Raw genomic sequence first — 22,762 nt, forward strand, 5'->3', positions numbered from 1 at the left:
TTTCATATACAGCCGGGATGGTAAAAATGCGGCCCCAACAAGTTCAATCCAGTTCATGAGATGAGTTTGCTAAGTGTAAATTTGATCTGCATTTTTTTAAATTAAAGAAACTGCTGTTCTAAATGTGTCCACTTGATGTCACAATAGCAATTATGTTAGGCAAGCAAATAGTTATAACAGGGCAAGAGGTATAACAAGCACGAGGTCCACGGTAAAGCAGGGCTGCGACTCCTTCCCCTCCAACCAATGTAAAACAAACAGGAATAACCCTACCTAAAATTCTGCATGAGAGACTGCACATTGATATTGTTCTGTAAAAATTATTGTCTTCAGTGGAAATGACAAATGAAGTCGTTGATACATAAAGGGTTTTTTTTTTTTATGTTTTATTTTGTTTTTTGTTCAATCCTTGATGGGCTTTGACTTAAAGGGAGGGATGCACTTTTTGGGAGAATTTTGCCTCTCGTTCACAATCATTATGAAAGACCTGACAGATGGATTTTTTGAAAGCATTCTAAATATTAAATAAATGTAAATAAAAGTCGGCTTACCGGGGAGCCAATGGGACCACCACTATTTTGCCCTTAAAATCTGATAAAGAACCATTCAAAAGTGCCAACAATATTCAATTTACATGGCGTGATTTAAATATTAGCCAAGTATTAGTGATATTGTTATTATAAGCAATAACACAGATGAACTATTTATAGTTTATTACAGTCCCCTCAGCTGTGCAAGTGCCTGTGAGCGCAACGCACCGTTTGTTTTGGTTTGTGCCGCCACAGCCCAAAGCTGTTAAGCTACCATTCCACCCTGCAAAAGAAGAGTTCAATAAATAATAATAAGGCTATATTGAATATGCAAGTGCACTTTGCTTCGGATTTGCAGTTTAAATGTTGTTATATTTTTGCAGGAATTAGACACCAAGGCAGGCAGACAACTGCTGTCACTTTGGGAGAGAAACAGCAGCAGTCAACGGTGAACACTTCAAAACCATCATTGGAACACTCTTTGCACTATTACAACCACTTTTACCATCATTTTTACGATCACTGCTTGTCTTTTGTGAAACATATGGTGCATCAATTTTAGGGCAATTTGCTTCCATGGTGCATACTAAAAGTGTCTCATGTGCTTTGTACCTTCAACTGGTTTTGTGACGCATTGTTCAACACTTTGTTTGTTTTCTCTTTTCAGTTGATTTTTCCAGTATTTCACTAAGTATGCATTCTGTATATGCTAAATTGGCTTGTTTATAACTGTACATGTTCTTAATAGTACTGGAAATGTTGTACTTTAGATTCCAATGTGTTGTTTGATACAGTACATGTAGATTTTATAGCCATGTTTTTGACCATACCTTTACAATGTGATGACATTTGTTGTTCACATTATGTTAAACCAAAGAATGTAACATTTGTGTTATAAAAAGCATTTATAAGTCCACAATACTGTGAGTTCTTCTTGAGTATAGTAAAGGTAGTCCGACTGCTACATCTGATCTGCCTCATCGGGTTTTGTGCTGCAGCTCATGAATGGTACGATATACAGCAGTGGTGTCAAACATACAGCCCGAGGGCCGGATCAGGCCCGCGAACAGGTTTCATCCGGCCCGCGGGATGAGTTTGCTAAGTATAAAAATTAACCTGAAATTTTTGAATGAAAGAAACAGCTGTTCTAAATGTGTCCACTGGATGTCGCAATAGCAATTTTTTGTATCTTTGTAGATGATGCTACATATGTACAATCCCCGTTTCCATATGAGTTGGGAAATTGTGTTAGATGTAAATATAAACTGAATACTATGATTTGCAAATCATTTTCAACCCATATTCAGTTGAATATGCAACAAATACATCATATTTGATGTTCAAACTGATAAACATTTTTTTTTTTGTGCAAATAATCATTAACTTTAGAATTTAATGCCAGCAACACGTGACAAGGAAGTTGATGAAGGTGGCAATAAATGCTGATAAAGTTGAGATATGCTCATCAAACACATATTTGGAACATCCCACAGGTGTGCAGGCTAATAGGGAACAAGTGGGTGCCATGATTGGGTATAAAAGCGGAGAGTCTGGGTGACGCTGGGGCGCAAGAAAAGATTTCTTAAAAATATTTTTGCATACTCATCAGCATGTCTAGTTGTATAATGACGTTTCAAATTGTATCCCTTGTGCACCGCAACTTTCTCTGTGTAAATAAGACACGTCGGGGTGCGCCTGTGCCCAACAAATAAATATTGCATCTCCCGCTTTTCCTGGAATTGTCTTTGCTCATCACTGAAAAAGACATGTTTGGGGTTGTAAAATATATTTGTATTTAGCCTACGCACGGAGAATAATGTTTTTTCCGCAATGTGTGTTGTTCCGCTTTTCCTCCCTAAAGCAACATGGTGGTCGGCAGATAATAGCTGGAAAAGTACCGGGATAGCGAGTGCAAAAAAAGTGACGGCTCCCGGAGTGTTATCCGGCATCATATAGAAATAAATGTATTGTTCATTGTGTGAGGAAATGCAAATAAAACAATAAAAAAAACAAATGACGGTTTGAATTGGTCCAGGTTATCGGGGAATGTTATTACTGACGGACAGGTGTCTCGGTGTGACTGCAGCCAGGCACGTAAGAAAACCCTCGTCCCCATGGCAACGTCTCTGTCGCTTTCACTCATTCGCCGCTTTTCCACTAATGCAGGAGTAGGCAACCCAGAATGTTGAAAGAGCCGTTTTGGACCCAAATAACACAACGCTGTCAAGCGCCTTTCTTATAAAACTTGCGGGCAGCACTAACATTAAAATTTCATATTAAGGTGGGGGCCGCAAAATAACGTCTGGCGGGCCGCAATTGGCCCTCGTGTCTGAAACCCCTGGTTTAGGTCCATGAAGGAAAGAAGAAAGTGAATGAATGTTTATAACTGAATGCATTTACATATGCATACAAATTTGTTTTCTTTTTTTATTATTTCTTTTAATGAATGCAGCAACGTTTTTGACAAAAGTTTTCCAAAACATAACATAGAATGTGAGATATAACAGGACAATGCATGCGTTTTATCATTTGTTTTCAAAACACTTACAAAAAAGTGGGACCCCATTTTTATGTTTTTTGAAAATTCCTAATGCCAACACTGCTGTCAACAGAGGAGAAAAAATGCTTTATCTAAATAAATATACTATTTATAAAGCAAGTTCAAGTATCATTGGCAAATTTTCACCTAGTCTGGTCCTTGGTGTGCAAGGCATATATGTGTCCTCTTTTGGGATTTCAGAATATGGTTAGTCTACCCAAGGTGTACCTCGCCTTTTGCCTGAACGGGACAAGCGGTAGGAAATGGATGGATGGGTGGAATTTACTGGACATGTTTTTCACTCTTTGTCCATTGCGGTAATACCAGTGTTTTTCAACCTTTTTTGAGCCAAGGCACAGTTTTTCTGTTGAAAAAATGCGGAGGAACACCACCAGCAGAAATCATTAAAAAAACGAAACTCAGTTGACAGTAAAAAGTCGCAATTGTTGGATATGACTTTAAAGCATCACCAAGCATGCATGATTATATATAGTCATGCTTCTTGTCTTGTGCTCCTATTTTGGTGTTTTTTCTCTTTTTTTGGTAATTTCCTGTAGCAGTGTCATGTCTTCCTTTGAGCGATATTTCCGCATCGCCTTGGTTTTAGCAATCAAGAATATTTCAGTTGTTTTTATCCTTCTTTGTGGGGAGATTGTTGATCGTCATGTCATGTTGGGATGTACATTGTGGACGCCGTCTTTGCTCCACAGTAAGTCTTTGCTGTCGTCCAGCATTCTGTTTTTATTTTCTTAGTAGCCAGTTCCGTTTTAGTCTCGTTCTGCACAGCCTTCCCTAAGCTTCAATGCCTTTACTTAGGGGCTCTCGCCTTTTGTTAATTTTTGGTTTAAGCATTAGATACCTTTTTACCTGCACGCTGCCACCCGCTGTTTCCGTCATCTACAAACCAATTAGCTACCAGCTGACAACCTTGCCAACCCTCCCGGATTTTCCGGGAGACTCCCGAAATTCAGCGCTTCTCCCGAAAACCTCCCCGGACAAATTTTCTCCCGAAATTCAGGCAGAACTAGAGGCCACCCCTACTCCAGCTCCATGAGAACCTGACTCAATGTTGTGACCCTCTTAAACAGGAAAATACTGCCATCTACTGTACATAGAATAGAATGTAAATATATTCTACATTTAAGTGCCGTCAAGGAACATGCATTAGTGAGTATTTTCTTAAGCCCACAGTAAAGAGACGTAAATTCATCACGTCGCCTGGATATTGACTCCAACCCAATATATTACACCGTCGATGAGCAAAATGAAGATATACATTTGCGAGTTCCAGAACAATTGGAAACAAGAATTTCAGTTTATCCAGGAGAGTTCGAAGGGGAAGGGGTAAGTTGCCTGTAAATTTTGTAGAACAGACTTCTCCATTGAACACGGTGAACAGATATACTCAGTCATGAACGGTCAGTCAGCAAAGCACAAAGCGTCCGCAGCGCGGTATCGTTCACAATTAACCCAGTATTATGGCCCACCTCGCAAAATGGAGACCCGATGGTGTATCTTATGCTGAGACAAAGATGGCTATGCTGATAGCTGGAAACAACATCCCGTTCTCATTTGCGGATGTCTACAACAAATCCCTGAAGGATGTTCCCGGATTCGTAGATCGCTTGCCAGTACGCAAATGGCACAACAAAGGTTACTCAAATAGTGAAAGGTAGGTGTTGTTGTTTTTTTTAGTAACCAGCAAGCACAGTACAGTTAGTAGAACAACTGTGTTGTTATTACTGTGTATTTGATAGGTGCTGTCGGAAATTCAACTATTTATTTTATTTATTTATACATATACATATATATATATATATATTATATATATATATATATATATATATAGCCAGAATTCACTGAAAGTCAAGTATTTCATACACATATATATATATATATATATATATATATATATATATATATATATATATATATATATATATATATATATGAAATACTCTAGATGGTGAATTATACGCCACCCCTCTTAACCACGCCCCCGCCCCAACCACGCCTCCGCACCAACCCCGACCACGCCCCCCCACCTCCCGGCAAGTGTTCACCGACACTCAACAACAACACATCATTTGCAGACTATAATTACTGGTTTGCACAAAAATATTTTTAACCCAAATAGGTGAAATTACAGCATCTCCCGCGGCACACCAGACTGTATCTCACGGCACACCAGTGTGCCGCGGCACAGTGGTTGATAAACACTGCAGTAAACTTCGCTTTGATTGTAAGTTGTTAATTCTCATTAGACATTGTCCAGGGACGTTGAACAACTAACGTTAAATATGAACGATTGGGAAAAAAAAAAAAGTTGTGTACAAACATTCAACATAGTGTAGTGACGGTTCAAGCGGCAGGAGGATCGACCTAACACGCCAGGAATTATGTCTGCTCTCTCATTGGTTGTTTCCACGCTCACCCGACATCGTACTGGCCTCCGATTGGACCACAGCTTCACCTCTGAGTCATGGTCGCCAGTCCTGCTTTCTGATTGGCCAGAATATCTGTGCGCTCCGTAGCGTTGCAAGTTGACCGAGTATGCTGTGATCTGATTGGTGGAGAAGAATCGAGGCTGTGTAGTGCATGGTGACGCTGCTTTGTCCTCCATAAATACAGCGACTTATACCTCCTTAAAGTCCTTCTACTTGACTGCCAGCGAGGTTAAACGTCAGGAAGTCACCGCTGCTCACCTGCATAAACAGGTAGGAAGACTTCTGAACGTCCATCGTTGCCTTCAAACGACAGTACACGGACTTGCTGCGTTGTCATGGCATTTCCTATTTTAATGTTTTTTTTTTATATTTATACTTTTTTTACGTTTGATATTTATGTTGTCGTAATACGTTGTCCTGTCATTTGGTAATATTTGTGTACAATATTTAATTTAGCTAATGTAACAATTTCAGTGTCAGAAGCTGGTCCGTCAGCCTATTCTGTCCGGATAGCAAACTACACCATCCATCCATTTCCTGTCGCTTATTCCCTTTATTTAAATAATCTCAGCTACAATCGGGCGGAAGGTGGGGTACACCCTGGACAAGTCGCCATCTCATCGCAGGGCCAACACAGATAGACAGACAACATTCACACTCACATTCACACACTAGGGCAAATGTTTAGTGTTGCCAATCAACCTATCCCCAGGTGCTTGTCTTTGGAAGTGGGAGGAAGCCGGAGTACCCCGGAAGGAACCCACACATTCACGGGGAGAACATGCAAACTCCACACAGAAAGATCCCGAGCCTGGGATTGAACCCAGGACTGCAGGACCTTCGTGATGTAAGGCAGACGCACTAACCCCCCTCCCACCGTGAAGCCCGGAAGTTAGTGACCTTTTACCTAATGACTCCTATTTATTATTTTATTAAATAGGTACACAAATTATGCGAACCCAGGACACTCGGCAACAATAATAATAATAAAAAAAGCTTTGCAAATTCAATCGGATAAACTCCAATACTCTTTAGGTAAAAGGTCGCAAACTACACTTTTAGTGACCTTTTACCTAAATAATATTGGAGTTTATCCGATTGAATTTTTATTATTATTATTGTAGCCGAGTGTCATGGGTTCGCATAATTTATGTACCTATTTAATAAAATAATAAATGGGAGTCATTAGAGCGGGTCCGGTCGCCACCACTTCTTTTACTGTTATCCTTATTTTTATTTTTATTTTATTTTTTTTAAATAAATGTTTATTTATCAATTTCAACAATTTCATACAGTAAGTCAAAGAACAATTAAAAAAAACCTTATAAAACATTATGAAAACAGCACCTCCAAGTCCGAGTCCATGTTTCTCGCCCAGAAAAGGGTGGAATGCCATCTCCGGGTTGGGGAAGAGACCCTGCCCCAAGTGGAGGAGTTCAAGTACCTAGAAGTCTTGTTCACGAGTGAGGGAAGAGTGGATCGTGAGATCGACAGGCGGATCGGTGCGGCTTCTTCAGTAATGCGGACGTTGTACCGATCCGTTGTGGTGAAGAAGGAACTGAACCGGAAGGCAAAGCTCTCAATTTACCGGTCGATCTACGTTCCCATCCTCACCTATGGTCATGAGCTTTGGGTCATGACCGAAAGGACAATGTGAATTCCTGGATTTTTTTTTCACATTCTGTCTCTCACAGTTGAAGTGTACCTATGATGAAAATTACAGACCTCTGTCATCATTTTAAGTGGGAGAACTTGCACAATCGGTAGCTGACTAAATACTTTTTTTGCCCCACTGTATCCATCCATCCATTTTCTACCGCTTGTCCCTTTCTGGGGTCGCGGGGGGGTCACTGGAGCTTATCTCAGCTGCATTCCGGCGGTAGGCGGGGTACACCCTGGACAAGTCGCCACCTCACCACCTCATCGCAGATGTGAAGTGAAGTGAATTACATTTATATAGCGCTTTTCTCTAGTGACTCAAAGCGCTTTACATAGTGAAACCCAATATCTAAGTTACATTTAAACCAGTGTGGGTGGCACTGGGAACAGGTGGGTAAAGTGTCTTGCCCAAGGAATCTAACTTAGATATTGGGTTTCACTATGTAAAAGCGCTTTGAGTCACTAGAAAAAAGCGCTATATAAATATAATTCACTTCATATGTGTGTGTATATGTGTATGAAAATTAGGATGATATGAGGACCGCTCGTGAACGACTTTTCTGATTGATTAATTAATTAACAGTACATATTCCGTACAATTGACCACTAAATGGTAACACCCGAATAAGTTTTTCAACTTGTTTAAGTCGGGGTCCACGTTAACAAAATTCATGGTCATCAGTAAATTAACCCAATAACACAGCACGTTGCAAAGGGAAATATTTCAGTGTGTAAAATAACTTTTTGAGCACATTCAACAATAACGCCATCATTTTGGTCACAATAACAAATGTTTATACCGTTTCACATTTGGCTAGATTCATACAGATTAGTTTAAGCAGGGGTCTCAGACACGCGGGCCAATTGCGGCCCGCGAGACGTTATTTTGCGGCCCCCACCTTAATATGAAAGTTTAATGTTAGTGCGGCCCGCAAGTTTTATATGATTGGTGCTTGACAGCCCTGTGTTATTTGGGTCCAAAATGGCTCTTTCAGCGTTCTGGGTTGCCTACCCCTACGTTAGTGGAAAAGTGGCAAATGAGTGATTGCGACAGAGACATTGCCATGGAGACGATGTACGTCAGTAATAACAGTCCCCGATAACCTGGACCAATTCAAACCGTTATTTGTTTGTTTTTATTGTTTATTTTGCATTGCCTCATACAATGAACACTACATATATTTCTATATGACGCCGGGTAACACTGCGGGAGCCGTCACTTTTTTGCGTTCGCTATCCCGGTACTTTCCCGGCTATTATCTGCCGACCGCTGTGTTGCTGTTGGGCGGAAAAGCGGAAGGACACACATTGCGGAAATAACATAAATCTCCGTGCGTCGGCTAAATACGAATATATTCAACAACCCCAAACATGTCTTTTTCAAAGCCTACAGTGAAGAGAATGGTTATTGATGAGCAAAGACAGTGCCAGGAAAAAGTAGGAGATGCAATATTTGTTTGTTTGGCACATCGGCACCCCGACGTGTCTTATTTGCACAGAGAACGTTGCGGTGCACAAGGGATACAATTTGAAACCTTATTTTACAACTGGACATGTTGAGGAGTATGCAAAAACATTTTTTAAGAAATCTTTTCTTGCGGCCCAGCCTCACCCAGACTCTGCATCCAGTGGCCCCCAGGTAAATTGACTTTGAGACCCCTGGTTTAAAGGGAAACTCCAATGATCTTTCACCTACTCCTCTTGTCGATTACCCACAAGCCCAGTTTTGTTTATCTTATCTCTTTTAAGGAGCTGTGGACATCATTGACGCACATTGCTAACAAACCGTTTGCGTTTGCACTTTAAAAATGTTTTGCGTTTGTAAACATATTAATTTACCATGAATTGATTTACGTGGACCCCGAAAGGGACAAGCGGTAGAAAATGGATGTATGGACGGATGATTAACGTGGACCCCGACTTAAACAAGTTGAAAAACTTATTTGGGTGTTACCATTTAGTGGTCCATTGTACAGAATATGTACTGTACTGTGCAATCTACTTATAAATGTTTCAATCAATCAATTTAATGAAAGTTTGAACTTAATGTCTTATAACAATACTTGCCAACCAAGACCTACGAATTAGGTAGATGGGGGTGGGGGTTTGGTGGTAGCGGGGGTGTATTGTAACGTCCCGGAAGAGTTAGTGCTGCATCGGATTGGGGTATTTGTTGTGTTACGGTGCGGCTGTTCTCCCGGAATGTGTTTGTCATTCTTGTTTGGTGTGGGTTCACAGTGTGGCGTATCTTTGTAACAATGTTAAAGTTGTTTATTCGGCCACCCTCAGTGTGACCTGTATGGCTGTTGACCAAGTATGCTTTGCATTCACTTATGAGTGTCTTTAAAAACCTCATATATCATGTGACTGGGCCGAAGCGCTGTTTTGAATGGAGGAAAAGCGGACGTGATGACAGGTTGTAGAGGACGCTAAAGGCAGTGCCTTTAAGGCACGCCCCCAATATTGTTGTCCGCGTGGAAATCTGAAAAAATTTGGGAGAATGGTTGCCTCGGGAGATTTTTTGAGGGGCACTGAAATTCGGGAGTATGCTTATAACCGGTAAATGCTCAGTGGTGTCAGACACTAACATGCCTTTGCATGTTGCACCAAGGTGTGTGTGTGTGTGTGTGTGTGTGTGTGTGTGTGTGTGTGTGTGTGTTCATGTGTTTCTACCCTTCTTGAGACACCATCAATCAATGTTTATTTATATAGCCCTAAATCGCAATGGTCTCAAAGTGCTGCACAAGCCACAACGACATCCTCGGTTCAGATCCCACATCAGGGCAAGGAAAAACTCAACCCAGTGGGATGACAATGAGAAACCTTGGAGAGGACCGCAGAAATTTATTTAAAAAAAATGTGTATAGAGACATATTGTAATAACTTTAACTCAATAATGAAGATTAAAAACCAATTACAAAAAATATATAAAAACAAACAAATTAACTTAAAGCTTACCTTTTTTTTATATTTGCATATCATGTACATATTATTTATGTTGTAAATACAAATCTTTATATATCTAGAAAGGGTGGTCCTAAAGAGGTAGGCATTTTTCTGAGGTCTCAAGAAGGTTGTGTGTGTGTGTGTGTGTGTGTGTGTTCATGTGTTTCTACCCTTCTTGAGACACCATTAATCAATGTTTTTTTATATAGCCCTAAATCTCAATGGTCTCAAAGTGCTGCACAAGCCACAACGACATCCTCGGTTCAGATCCCACATCAGGGCAAGGAAAAACTCAACCCAGTGGGATGACAATGAGAAACCTTGGAGAGGACCGCAGAAATGTATTTAAAAAAAATGTGTATAGAGACATATTGTAATAACTTTAACTCGATAATGAAGATTAAAAACCAATTACAAAAAATGTATAAAAACAAACAAATGAACTTAAAGCTTACCTTTTTTTTATATTTGCATATCATGTACATATTATTTATGTTGTAAATACAAATCTTTATATATCTAGAAAGGGTGGTCTTAAAGAGGTAGGCATTTTTCTGAGGTCTCAAGAAGGTTGTGTGTGTGTGTGTGTGTGTGTGTGTGTGTGTGTGTGTGTGTGTGTGTGTGTGTGTGTGTGTGTGTGTGTGTGTGTGTGGTATAGTAATACCTCAACCTACGAGCTTAATTGGTTTTGTGACAGAGCTTTTATCTCAAAACACTCATCTTAAATCAACATCACCCATTTGAATGGGCCATATTATTTGTTTTCTACATTAAAACACTTTCTTGTGGTCTGCTTGACATGCAATGGTGGTTCTTTGGTCCAAATCTTACATAGTTTTATGTTTTACAGACCAACTTCAAACCGCTTTCTGACCGTCTTTGTAGGCCTTCTTATTTACGTGCCTCCACATCCAAAAAACGCCAATAATAATCCTATTTACACCTGGTGACCTGAATATTAGCCAGGTATTAGCGATATTGTTATTGCAAGCGCTAACGTGGACAATCTATTATTAATGGCACCTCGATCACAGAGCGCTAACTAGTTTATGATGCTATATTGACATGCAAAGCTGCTAACCATGATGCGTGCAGTTTATCAAAGCAACAAACAAACAATCGGAAAATCCCCGTTACTGAGGTGGCTAACCATGATGCGTGCAGTTTATCAAAACAACAATCAAACAATCGGAAAATTCCTGTCGTATCAATTCCTAGATATGGTCGTAACTATACTAAATGCACTGGGCATAATAAACACAACATTATTAATATTGCTACTACGGATAATTTGATCAAAAATTCCCTGAAACAGCCCACTACCTATAATATAGGTTTTTTAAACATAAGATCATTGTCTCCCAAAACGTTGTTAGTTAATGATATTATCAGAGACAACAATCTTAACGTCATCGGTCTCAGCGAAACCTGGCTTAAACCAAACGACTTTTTTGCGCTAAATGAGGCATGTCCTCCTAACTTTACACATGCGCATATTGCCCGTCCGCTTAAAAGGGGTGGGGGGGTCGCACTAATATACAACGAAAACTTTAACCTTAGTCCTAACATAAATAATAAATATAAATCGTTTGAGGTGCTTACTATGAGGTCTGTCACACCGCTGCCTCTACACCTGGCTGTTATCTACCGCCCCCCAGGGCCCTATTCGGACTTTATCAATGAATTCTCAGAGTTCGTTGCTGATCTAGTGACACACGCCGATAATATAATCATAATGGGGGACTTTAATATCCATATGAATACCCCATCAGACCCACCGTGCGTAGCGCTCCAGACTGTAATTGATAGCTGTGGTCTCACACAAATAATAAATGAACCCACGCATCGCAACGGTAATACGATAGACCTAGTGCTTGTCAGGGGTATCACCGTTTCCAAAGTTACGATACTCCCGTATACTAAAGTATTGTCCGATCATTACCTTATAAAATTCGAGGTTCAGACGCATGTTCGTCAAACTAATAATAATAATAACTGCTATAGCAGCCGTAACATTAATACAGCCACAACGACAACTCTTGCTGACCTACTGCCCTCGGTAATGGCACCATTCCCAAAGTATGTGGGCTCTGTTGATAACCTCACTAACAACTTTAACGACGCCCTGCGCGAAACCATTGATAACATAGCACTGCTAAAGTTAAAAAAGGCTCCAAAAAAGCGCACCCCGTGGTTTACAGAAGAAACTAGAGCTCAGAAATTATTATGTAGAAAGCTGGAACGCAAATGGCGCACGACTAAACTTGAGGTGCACCATCAAGCATGGAGTGATGGTTTAATAACTTATAAACGCATGCTTACCTTAGCTAAAGCTAAATATTACTCAAATCTCATCCACCGTAATAAAAACGATCCTAAATTTTTGTTTAGTACGGTAGCATCGCTAACCCAACAAGGGACCCCTTCCAGTAGCTCAACCCACCCAGCTGATGACTTTATGCAATTCTTTAGTAAGAAAATTGAAGTCATTAGAAAGGAGATTAAAGACAATGCGTCCCAACTACAACGGGGTTCTATTAACACTGATACGATGGTATATACGGCGGATACTGCCCTCCAAAATAGTTTCTCTCGTTTTGAGGAAATAACATTAGAGGAATTGTTACAACGTGTAAATGGAATAAAACAGACAACATGTTTACTTGACCCTCTTCCTGGGAAACTGATCAAGGAGCTCTTTGTATTATTAGGTCCATCAGTGCTAAATATTATAAACTTATCACTCTCCTCGGGCACTGTTCCCCTAGCATTCAAAAAAGCGGTTATTCATCCTCTTCTTAAAAGACCTAACCTCGATCCTGACCTCATGGTAAACTACCGACCGGTGTCTCACCTTCCCTTTATTTCAAATATCCTTGAAAAAATTGTTGCGGAGCAGTTAAATGAACACTTAGCGTCTAACAATCTATGTGAAACCTTTCAATCCGGTTTCAGGGCAAATCACTCCACGGAGACAGCCCTCGCAAAAATGACTAATGATCTATTGCTAACGATGGATTCTGATGCGTCATCTATGTTGCTGCTCCTCGATCTTAGCGCTGCTTTCGATACCGTCGATCATAATATTTTATTAGAACGTATCAAAACACGAATTGGTATGTCAGACTTAGCCCTGTCTTGGTTTAACTCTTATCTTACTGATAGGATGCAGTGTGTCTCCCATAACAATGTGACCTCGGACTACGTCAAGGTAACGTGTGGAGTTCCCCAGGGTTCGGTCCTTGGCCCTGCACTCTTCAGCATCTACATGCTGCCGCTAGGTGACATCATACGCAAATACGGTATTAGCTTTCACTGTTATGCTGATGACACCCAACTCTACATGCCCCTAAAGCTGACCAACACGCCGGATTGTAGTCAGCTGGAGGCGTGTCTTAATGAAATTAAACAATGGATGTCCGCTAACTTTTTGCAACTCAACGCCAAAAAAACGGAAATGCTGATTATCGGTCCTGCTAGACACCGACCTCTATTTAATAATACAACTCTAACATTTGACAACCAAACAATTAAACAAGGCGACACGGTAAAGAATCTGGGTATTATCTTCGACCCAACTCTCTCCTTTGAGGCACACATTAAAAGCGTTACTAAAACGGCCTTCTTTCATCTCCGTAATATCGCTAAAATTTGCTCCATTCTGTCCACTAAAGACGCTGAGATCATTATCCATGCGTTTGTTACGTCTCGCCTCGACTACTGTAACGTATTATTTTCGGGTCTCCCCATGTCTAGCATTAAAAGATTACAGTTGGTACAAAATGCGGCTGCTAGACTTTTAACAAGAAAGTTTGATCACATTAAGCCTGTACTGGCTCACCTGCACTGGCTTCCTGTGCACTTAAGATGTGACTTTAAGGTTTTACTACTTACGTATAAAATACTACACGGTCTAGCTCCATCCTATCTTGCCGATTGTATTGCACCATATGTCCCGGCAAGAAATCTGCGTTCAAAGGACTCCGGCTTGTTAGTGATTCCCAAAGCCCAAAAAAAGTCTGCGGGCTATAGAGCGTTTTCCGTTCGGGCTCCAGTACTCTGGAATGCCCTCCCGGTAACAGTTCGAGATGCCACCTCAGTAGAAGCATTTAAGTCTCACCTTAAAACTCATTTGTATACTCTAGCCTTTAAATAGACTCCCTTTTTAGACCAGTTGATCTGCCGTTTCTTTTCTTTTTCTTCTATGTCCCACTCTCCCTTGTGGAGGGGGTCCGGTCCGATCCGGTGGCCATGTATTGCTTGCCTGTATATCGGCTGGGGACATCTCTGCGATGCTGATCCGCCTCCGCTTGGGATGGTTTCCTGCTGGCTCCGCTGTGAACGGGACTCTCGCTGCTGTGTTGGATCCGCTTTGGACTGGACTCTCGCGACTGTGTTGGATCCATTGTGGATTGAACTTTCACGGTATCATGTTGGACCCGCTCGACATCCATTGCTTTCCTCCTCTCTAAGGTTCTCATAGTCATCATTGTCACCGACGTCCCACTGGGTCATTATTGTCGCCGATGTCCCACTGGGTGTGAGTTTTCCTTGCCCTTATGTGGGCCTACCGAGGATGTCGTGGTGGTTTGTGCAGCCCTTTGAGACACTAGTGATTTAGGGCTATATAAGTAAACATTGATTGATTGATTGATAAATTGGTAAAAGTTAATTCTAGATTATAAATAATTCTTCTCACTTGTTCAGTAGAAGGTTGTTGCCATAAACCGAGAAGTTGGTCACCTTTGACATCCAACTAAATCCGGAAATTGCAAGAAATAGACGAAAGGACGCTCACTTTTTTTTTACCCCTTGCGGGGATTATGATTAATTCTTAATTTGAAAGGAAAGATATTAAATTCCTATCAGTCAGCATCTAAGTGAGCAGACATCGTACAGTAAGTGATTGTTTTTCTTTTGTTAGTAGTTTGTATTTTTTTGTACAGCCCTTAGCAATACTGATGGATGATTAGTGGTTCTCTAAAGCTGCATCTGTTTAGTACACAGTTTCTAAAACCTGTTGCTTATCCTCCTTATATTTTGGCCTAAAAATATATATATGTTTCTGGATTATAATTTGTCCCAAAGTAGTCTTTTGTTGTCTCTCACAAAATATGTCATGAGTAGTTGCGTTTTTGAAGGGAAAAGCAAAAGTTGTGATGTGAAATTAATGCGCCGCCTAATGCTTAAAATGTGCAAAATACGTAAGCATTACATGTTGTTATGAATTATATGAACGATAAAAAACGATTGCGGGGTTTGGAAGCGGGATTTAGCGAGGACCATTGGTTCCATTTTTAGCTAACTTTTGCTAGCTTTTATTTACAAGTTGGAATGCATAAAAAAGGAAAAACCTGTTTGTTCTTGTCTCACTTAGGGATTGTAAATGATAGACACAGTTTCAAAAAAAGTGCAGTTCCCTTTTCAACATTTGGTTAAAAGCTGTAGGGAAACATGGATCAAAGAAAACACTTACACGGTTATATGAAATGTATATGTGAACAATTATATCAGGCCTACCTCTTTGAACTGTTCAGGAGCCACAGAACTGTACTTGAGTGCGTGAATACGATTTATAAGCACTCATGCCAACAAACTCTACTTTTAAGTGTGTCTACTGTAGGTAAGCCCTCATTCTGTTGAATTGTCTAACAATGAATGACCCTGTTAACCTGTACAGGATGCCTGGATCCGCCTCAATCAACTGCTTAGGACCATGGCCAAAAGATGTGGGTATTATTGCCATGGAACTGTACTTCCCATCCCAGTATGTGGATCAGGCTGAACTGGAGCAGTTTGATGGCGTTCCATCTGGGAAATACACCGTGGGATTGGGTCAAGCGCGCATGGGCTTCTGTTCAGACCGTGAGGACATAAACTCCCTGTGCCTGACCGTGGTCCAAAGGCTGATGGAGAGGAACAGCCTGTCCTATGACAGCATTGGTCGCTTGGAAGTTGGCACTGAGAGCATTATTGACAAATCCAAGTCAGTGAAGACGGTCCTCATGCAGTTGTTTGAGGATTCTGGTAACAGCAACGTGGAGGGGATTGACACCACCAACGCTTGTTACGGCGGGACGGCTGCGCTCTTCAATGCTGTCAATTGGGTGGAGTCCAGCTCCTGGGATGGTGAGTGGACATGATAGGTTGTATTCAGTCACGTGACTTTTAAACGGAAGTTAACGAAGTGGTGGGCCACCAAACCAACATGGCTACTGGGTCGCAAACAGCGTGCAAATATTCTGAATACGCAAGGGGCTCAGATTTTACCACTAAAGGCAAAAAAAAAAAGGAAATTATGCAATGCAATTAGGGCTGGGCGATATGGCCATTTATTAATATCTCAATATTTTTAGGCTATATCACGATACACGATATATATCTCAATGTTTTGCCTTAGCCTTGAATGAACACCTGATGCATGCAATCACAGTGTAATAATTTCACACATAAGTCGCTCCTGAGTACAAGTCGCACCCCCGGCCAAACTATGAAAAAAAACTGCGACTTATAGTCCGAAAAATACGGTAGTTATCAAGACTCTCCCGGATAAATCATGCATCGTTTTTGCTTGGGAGAGGTTACACTTAATGATTTAACTTCACGTCTACAGCCCTGTTTGTTGTTACCTTGTTGTTGCATGCGCCGTTTACAAGTATACCGGTAACTGTTTTTTTCCCGTCTTTATCAAAATATAACTATCTATGTCAACATTGTGTATGTACTGAAAACTTCATTTATGATTGCTGCCTTTGGTAAAAGCATAAAAGTCTTTCAGGTTTAGCTCACATTTGATTTCTTTTGTTCACACTCGCCGAGTTGGAGGTTTACAAAACACACGTAGCAAAAATGCATTTTAAGAACTCACAAAAAAGATAAAACACTAATAATATCAAGATAATACTTGAATGATTTAATATTAAAAGTATATCAAACAAGCCTTTTAATGAGGTGATCACTGAAAACTAGTACACTTCTTGGCTTTGCTCTCTTGGGACTGTAGTGCGTGCCACTTTTCTGGTCGTCTTTTGTAAAATCTTGACATCTTTGGGCATTCTTGGTAACCTCACAAGGAACTCAAGTGTAACTTTTTATTATTTTCACAATTTGAATGGTCCCAACAGCCTAAAAAACGCAAGCATGTGGCATTTTTCTTTGAGAATACAGTATGGATCTTTCTGTGTGGAGTTTGCATGTTCTCCCCGTGAATGCGTGGGTTCCCTCCGGGTACTCCGGCTTCCTCCCACTTCCAAAGACATGCACCTGGGGATAGGTTGATTGGCAACACTAAATTGGCCCTAGTGTGTGAATGTGAGTGTGAATGTTGTCTGTCTATCTGTGTTGGCCCTGCGATGAGGTGGCGACTTGTCCAGGGTGTACCCCGCCTTCCGCCCGATTGTAGCTGAGATAGGCGCCAGCGCCCCCCGCGACCCCGAAAGGGAATAAGCGGTAGAAAATGGATGGATGGATGGATGGATATATATCACGCTATGACAACAGGTGCTGACTGGTCCATCACTAAGAGCCTTGCATAGCAGGACGTGATATTAGGTGAATATAAACAATAAGATGTGGCGTGAAAATGTTAATTGTTAAAAAGGTATGCAGCTAAAGCTAATGCAAATAACAGAAGAAATTAAAAAGATGATTTGACAAAATCTGACTTGAATCTCAGTAAAATGATTTGTTACCAATAGAAGGGAAATTCAAATACAAATAGACTGAGTAGATATTTAAAGGGTAAAAGAGAACACATTTTGGGGTGTAATATTAGATGATAAAATGAACTGGGGAACTCATGTAAAAATATATATAACAAAGTAGCAAGAAATGTCAATAATGAAAAAAGCACAATATGTTCTGGACCAAAAATCACTCAATATTCCTACGCTGGCTATTGTTACCATATCTGAGTTATTCTAAATATGGGTAAAGGACTACAAATGTGCACTTCATTCACTAACGGTGTTACAGAAAAGATCATTTACAACAATAAATAATGTTTGATATAGAGACCTCACAAACCCTTAATTTATTGACTAAAAATATTGAAATTCAATGACTTGGTGCTTTTGCAAAAAGCTAAAATCATTTACAAAGCAAACTTTAACGTGCTACCCAAGAATGTACAACAGTTCTTCTCAACAAAAGAGGAAAATCTAATTTTAAACATTCGTACAACACTTAAAACCTTTACCATATCTGTATGTGGAATTGAATTATGGAATCGATTAAGCATGGAAATCAAACGAAACACTGATATGATTCAGTTTAAGAAACTGTTCAAACTACAAGTGTTCACAAAGTAAAAAGAAGAATTATGCTAAACATAGTAAACCTTTTTTTTTCTTTTCTTTATAAATGAGATAATCTCATTAATCTCCAAGATGACATTGTATAAAACTTTGATATGAAAAGGGGTAGGATTAAATAAACTCTGCTTCTTCCTACTCCTTTTCAGACACGCTGTAATGAAATAACTGGAAAAATGTGATGTAATAAATTGTAATTATATTGTATGCATGTTCAAAACAAACTACAAACTGAACTGAATTGTGCATTGTTAGTTATTTGTTTGGTCTTTAGACAGATTGATTTTTAATGATTATCTGTTTTTCTTCCTGCAGGCCGCTATGCCTTGGTTGTTGCAGGGGACATTGCAGTCTACGCCTCAGGAAGTGCCAGACCTACAGGGGGCGCTGGCGCCGTGGCGATGCTGGTTGGGCCTAATGCTCCTTTAGCCTTTGAGCGAGGTCAGAAAGTTTATTAATTAGTAACACATACCATGATTACTATCATCCTGTATGTGATAAGACCCCCACTCAATTGGTCGACTCTGATAAGTAGTGATAGGCTGTCACTGTCAGTGACTATGTTTCAATGCATTAATTTGGTTGGATTTCTGAAATTAATTTGGCTTAAAAAAAGTACTATACAAGCAAAAACACCATGAAACACCCAATTTGATCACGATTGGCTTTTGAAAAGTTGGACAAACACACCTAGATTATGCGATTGAAAACCAGGGGGGGGAACAGATTTTATTAAGAAGGTAGCTAAGGATATAGAGAATTTCGGCTTTATTCGGACTCCAGAACAAATATGTGATATCATGAAAGAGAATGAAGCGGGTATCTTACATGGCAAATAAGAAAGCTTACGCAAACCTTTCCATGCTGGATTTTTGCACTCCAAACTGATTAGCAGTGACTCTGTTTTCCACAAAATTGTCAAGCTAGTACAGAACAATAACAACCCTCATTTGAAGCTGTATTAGGGCAGAAAGTCTTTTCCTTCACACCAATAACTCATTCCATCAATCCACAGAGCTTTTTCAAGGAACTTTGAGTCATTTAACATTTTCTTTCCATTCTCTATCCAAAAACTCATTTCAAAACAGCTCTTTCCCACCAGTCTTTGTTTAAGACCCACATTCAGCATCTCCGAGACCTTCCTGGTATTAGTGGAATGTTCGTGGCACAATCTCAGATCGCTGGCCGTCCTGAACTCCATGTTGATGCGGCTACTTCAAACAGAAACTAAACTACGAAGCTAAAACTAGCAAGAACAATCAATACACCCACAAATAGGGTGTAATAGTATCGTGGCACTAATTAATCCAAAACGGTACTATACTCTGTTTTAAAAATACCGGTACCCAATTTTTATATATTTTTTTCTTAACTGGCATGACACTGCTATATTTATGAGCAGAGGAGCGTGTTAGGCAGCACAAAATCACCGAGTACTAACAGGCAGACAAGGTGTGCAGACTGAAAAGGGAGAATGGATGCATTATGGTCTAAAAACTGATGATAAAAGTGACACCGAAACGGCCTCAGGAAGAGGTGCTTTAAGACATGGCTAGCAGCTAACATCCATCCGGAGTCGGCAGTGTTTTAGCTACTTCTAAATCACTAATCCTTGCCTCCTTGGTGACGAATAAAGTAAGTTTCTTACAAGTATCATCTCTACAGGACGAGGAATAGCTACACATGCTTCATTACACTCGTTAGCAGAGACATAAATTTGTTTACTTACTACTAAAAAAAGTTGTTTAGTGTGTTCATTATTTCATTTAAGGCCAATATTGTTCTTCGATTGCAATGAGAAACATATGTTTAATTAACCATAAGATTATTGGTTAAAAAAAAGCCAATAATGCCATTTTTTCTGGTCCCCTTTATTTAGACAAGTTTCGAAACTAATTTTGGTGCCGGTACCCAAATATTAGTATTGGGACAACCCTACCTACAACACATCATCTGCTTTTGTTGTAACAACATCATCGATATAACATTAATCTACAAACAGTGGTTACAACATGAGAGGCTCCCTCTTTTATTTTTTTTATTTTATTTACTGTTTCAAGTTGCCTCTTTCCTCATTAAGCTCAGAACAACAGCACAGCACACTTCTCCCCTTCATAATAATAGCACTGTGCGCTACACCCGGTCTGACTCCGCTAACAAAATAAAGGTTTCAAAAAAGTACCTTACACAACAAGCATGATGTACTTGAAGCACTTTTTGATATATTTATACAATTATTATGCTTAGACCTAAAATACTGGTCAAAATTGTCAAAAAATGTATTGTACCAATAAGTGTTGATTTTTGCATTTAACTAACAGGGATTTTATTTGACACAAAAGCACACACTTTATGGTGGTAAAATAACTGTTAAAGGTAAAGAAACCTGAATTTATAACTAACTGTAAGTATTTAATTTTCTTGTTTTTTTTTATTGTTATTTAAATTAATTGTTATTGCTGTTGCTATTACTTTACTTGTTGTGGTTTATTCCCTATTAATTTATATCCAGGTTTTTTTTTTTACTTTATTGAAAGTTGAGTTTTGGTGCTACAATAAAGACTCAAATTAATATTTAATCGTGATTACAATGTCACTCAAAATAAACGTGATTTTTTTTTTTTTGTCATGACCCTCCAGCTGTATTTTCAAAGCCAAACAGGACATAAAAGTCCTAATTTTTTTGAAGGGCGCAACAACTTTTGTATTCATATTTTTTTTTTACTTTTTATTTGCTCACATTTTTTTTTATTTCCGTCCTGAATAAACATATCAAACATGAAATGTCTTTTATTTAAATTCTGACCTTTTTTAAAGGACTTTTGATCAGATAATGTCCCAGGTTTTAATTTGTAAAATAAGTCATGTTGTCCAAATTTATATTATTTAAAGCTGTGACATCATGTGATCAAAAGCCCTTCAAAGGGTTAAAATAATAAAAACACATTTGATTTGGTATTTTTGTTAAGAGCTCAAGAGAATTGAGCAAAGTAAGTAAAATAATATGTATGCAAAATAATTATGCCCTTTTGAAAAAATGACTTTTTTGTGTCCTGTTTGGCTTCATGCATTGTGGAATAACTGCAAGTGTATCATACACTAATGAAAAAAATGGGCATTTTAAAATTTAACATGAAAAAAACTTTCTTTGGATAAATCCTGTAAAATGGAGCCACAACAAAAATGATGGCCCAAAATTTACTGAAAAAACAAAAAATAGCCTTTAATGAATTGATATTATTTTAGATTTTGCTGAGGGTCAATAAAAAAACAGCTTCAGGTACTTTGGACACCCCCTGTCTAACATACTATGTTTATTTGTGGTAAAGTACAAGGATCCAGAGAATTAAATGGGTTGTACTTGTAGAGCGCTTTTCTACCTTCAAGGTACTCAAAGCGCTTTGACACTACTTCCACATTTACCCATTCACACACACATTCACACACTGATGGAGGGAGCTGCCACGCAAGGCGCCAACCAGCACCCATCAGGAGCAAGGGTGAAGTGTCTTGCTCAGGACACAACGGACGTGACGAGGTTGGTTCTGGGTGGGATTTGAACCAGTCACCCTCGGGTTGTGCACGGCCACTCTTCCACTGCGCCACGCCGTCCCTTACAGTTTGAATTATTTTGTAGTCTTATTGCTTTTTATTCTGAATCTTAGTCGAATATAACTATAAAGGAACGACTGCAATACAGCTGGCCAAGTTCGACTGCGTACATGCATGTATTTATATAAACTGAGGTTCCTCGAAAAAAACACGAGTTGTAGTGATCACAAACTTTGTGTCTTGTACAGGTCTACGAGGAACGCACATGCAGCATGCGTACGACTTTTACAAACCTAACCTGATGTCGGAGTATCCTGTGGTGGATGGCAAGCTGTCCATCGAGTGTTACCTGAGTGCCTTGGACCGCTGTTACTCGCTCTACCGAAATAAGATCCATGCTCAGTGGCAAAGAGGTTAGTTGGGAAAAAGTAACTGAAATTGACTGAGTGATACGGTGAAAGTTTCTGCCTCGCAAGCTGGAGGTTGTGAATCTTAATCTTGTCTCTGACCTCTCTGGGGGGGTTAGCACCTTCTACAGTTCTTTCAACATGCATGTTTTTCCAGACGTTTCCCCTCTCCGAGCTTCAATCAGTTCATGCTCATAGACTTAGATTGGTCAGATCTAGTCTAGCCATTGGTGCCAAAACCCCAAATATTTATACTTCAACACCAGGGGAGTGTGCCTGGGCAAGGATGGTTCCACCCTATTGTAGTAAGAAAAACAACTGCTGAGATGCAAACGAGCAATCTTGATGCCAACGACTGTCGTTAAAAGTG

The 22,762-nt window shown here is 39.7% G+C and overlaps 2 protein-coding genes across 5 annotated transcripts in view; both read left to right on the plus strand.

Annotated features, from left to right (window-relative positions):
• Positions 1 to 1,449, plus strand: part of ythdc2 (YTH domain containing 2) — a 54,953-nt gene extending 53,504 nt beyond the window's left edge. For all 4 annotated transcript variants that reach the window (XM_061876852.1, XM_061876850.1, XM_061876853.1 and 1 more), the window contains one exon: positions 914 to 1,449. In XM_061876852.1, the coding sequence (XP_061732836.1) occupies positions 914 to 982 (69 nt within the window). In that variant the 3' untranslated portion in view covers positions 983 to 1,449. The remainder of the gene's footprint in view (positions 1 to 913) is intronic.
• Positions 1,450 to 5,625: 4,176 nt separating this feature from the next.
• hmgcs1 (3-hydroxy-3-methylglutaryl-CoA synthase 1 (soluble)) overlaps positions 5,626 to 22,762 on the plus strand; it is a 39,218-nt gene continuing 22,081 nt past the window's right edge. Inside the window, exons 1-4 of the mRNA XM_061876854.1 lie at positions 5,626 to 5,786; positions 15,802 to 16,250; positions 18,749 to 18,874; positions 22,234 to 22,398. Of these exons, the coding sequence (XP_061732838.1) occupies positions 15,803 to 16,250; positions 18,749 to 18,874; positions 22,234 to 22,398 (739 nt within the window). The 5' untranslated portion in view covers positions 5,626 to 5,786; position 15,802. The remainder of the gene's footprint in view (positions 5,787 to 15,801; positions 16,251 to 18,748; positions 18,875 to 22,233; positions 22,399 to 22,762) is intronic.

Source organism: Nerophis ophidion, linkage group LG17, assembly GCF_033978795.1.
Source record: "Nerophis ophidion isolate RoL-2023_Sa linkage group LG17, RoL_Noph_v1.0, whole genome shotgun sequence".
NCBI classification, from domain to species: Eukaryota; Metazoa; Chordata; class Actinopteri; order Syngnathiformes; family Syngnathidae; genus Nerophis; species Nerophis ophidion.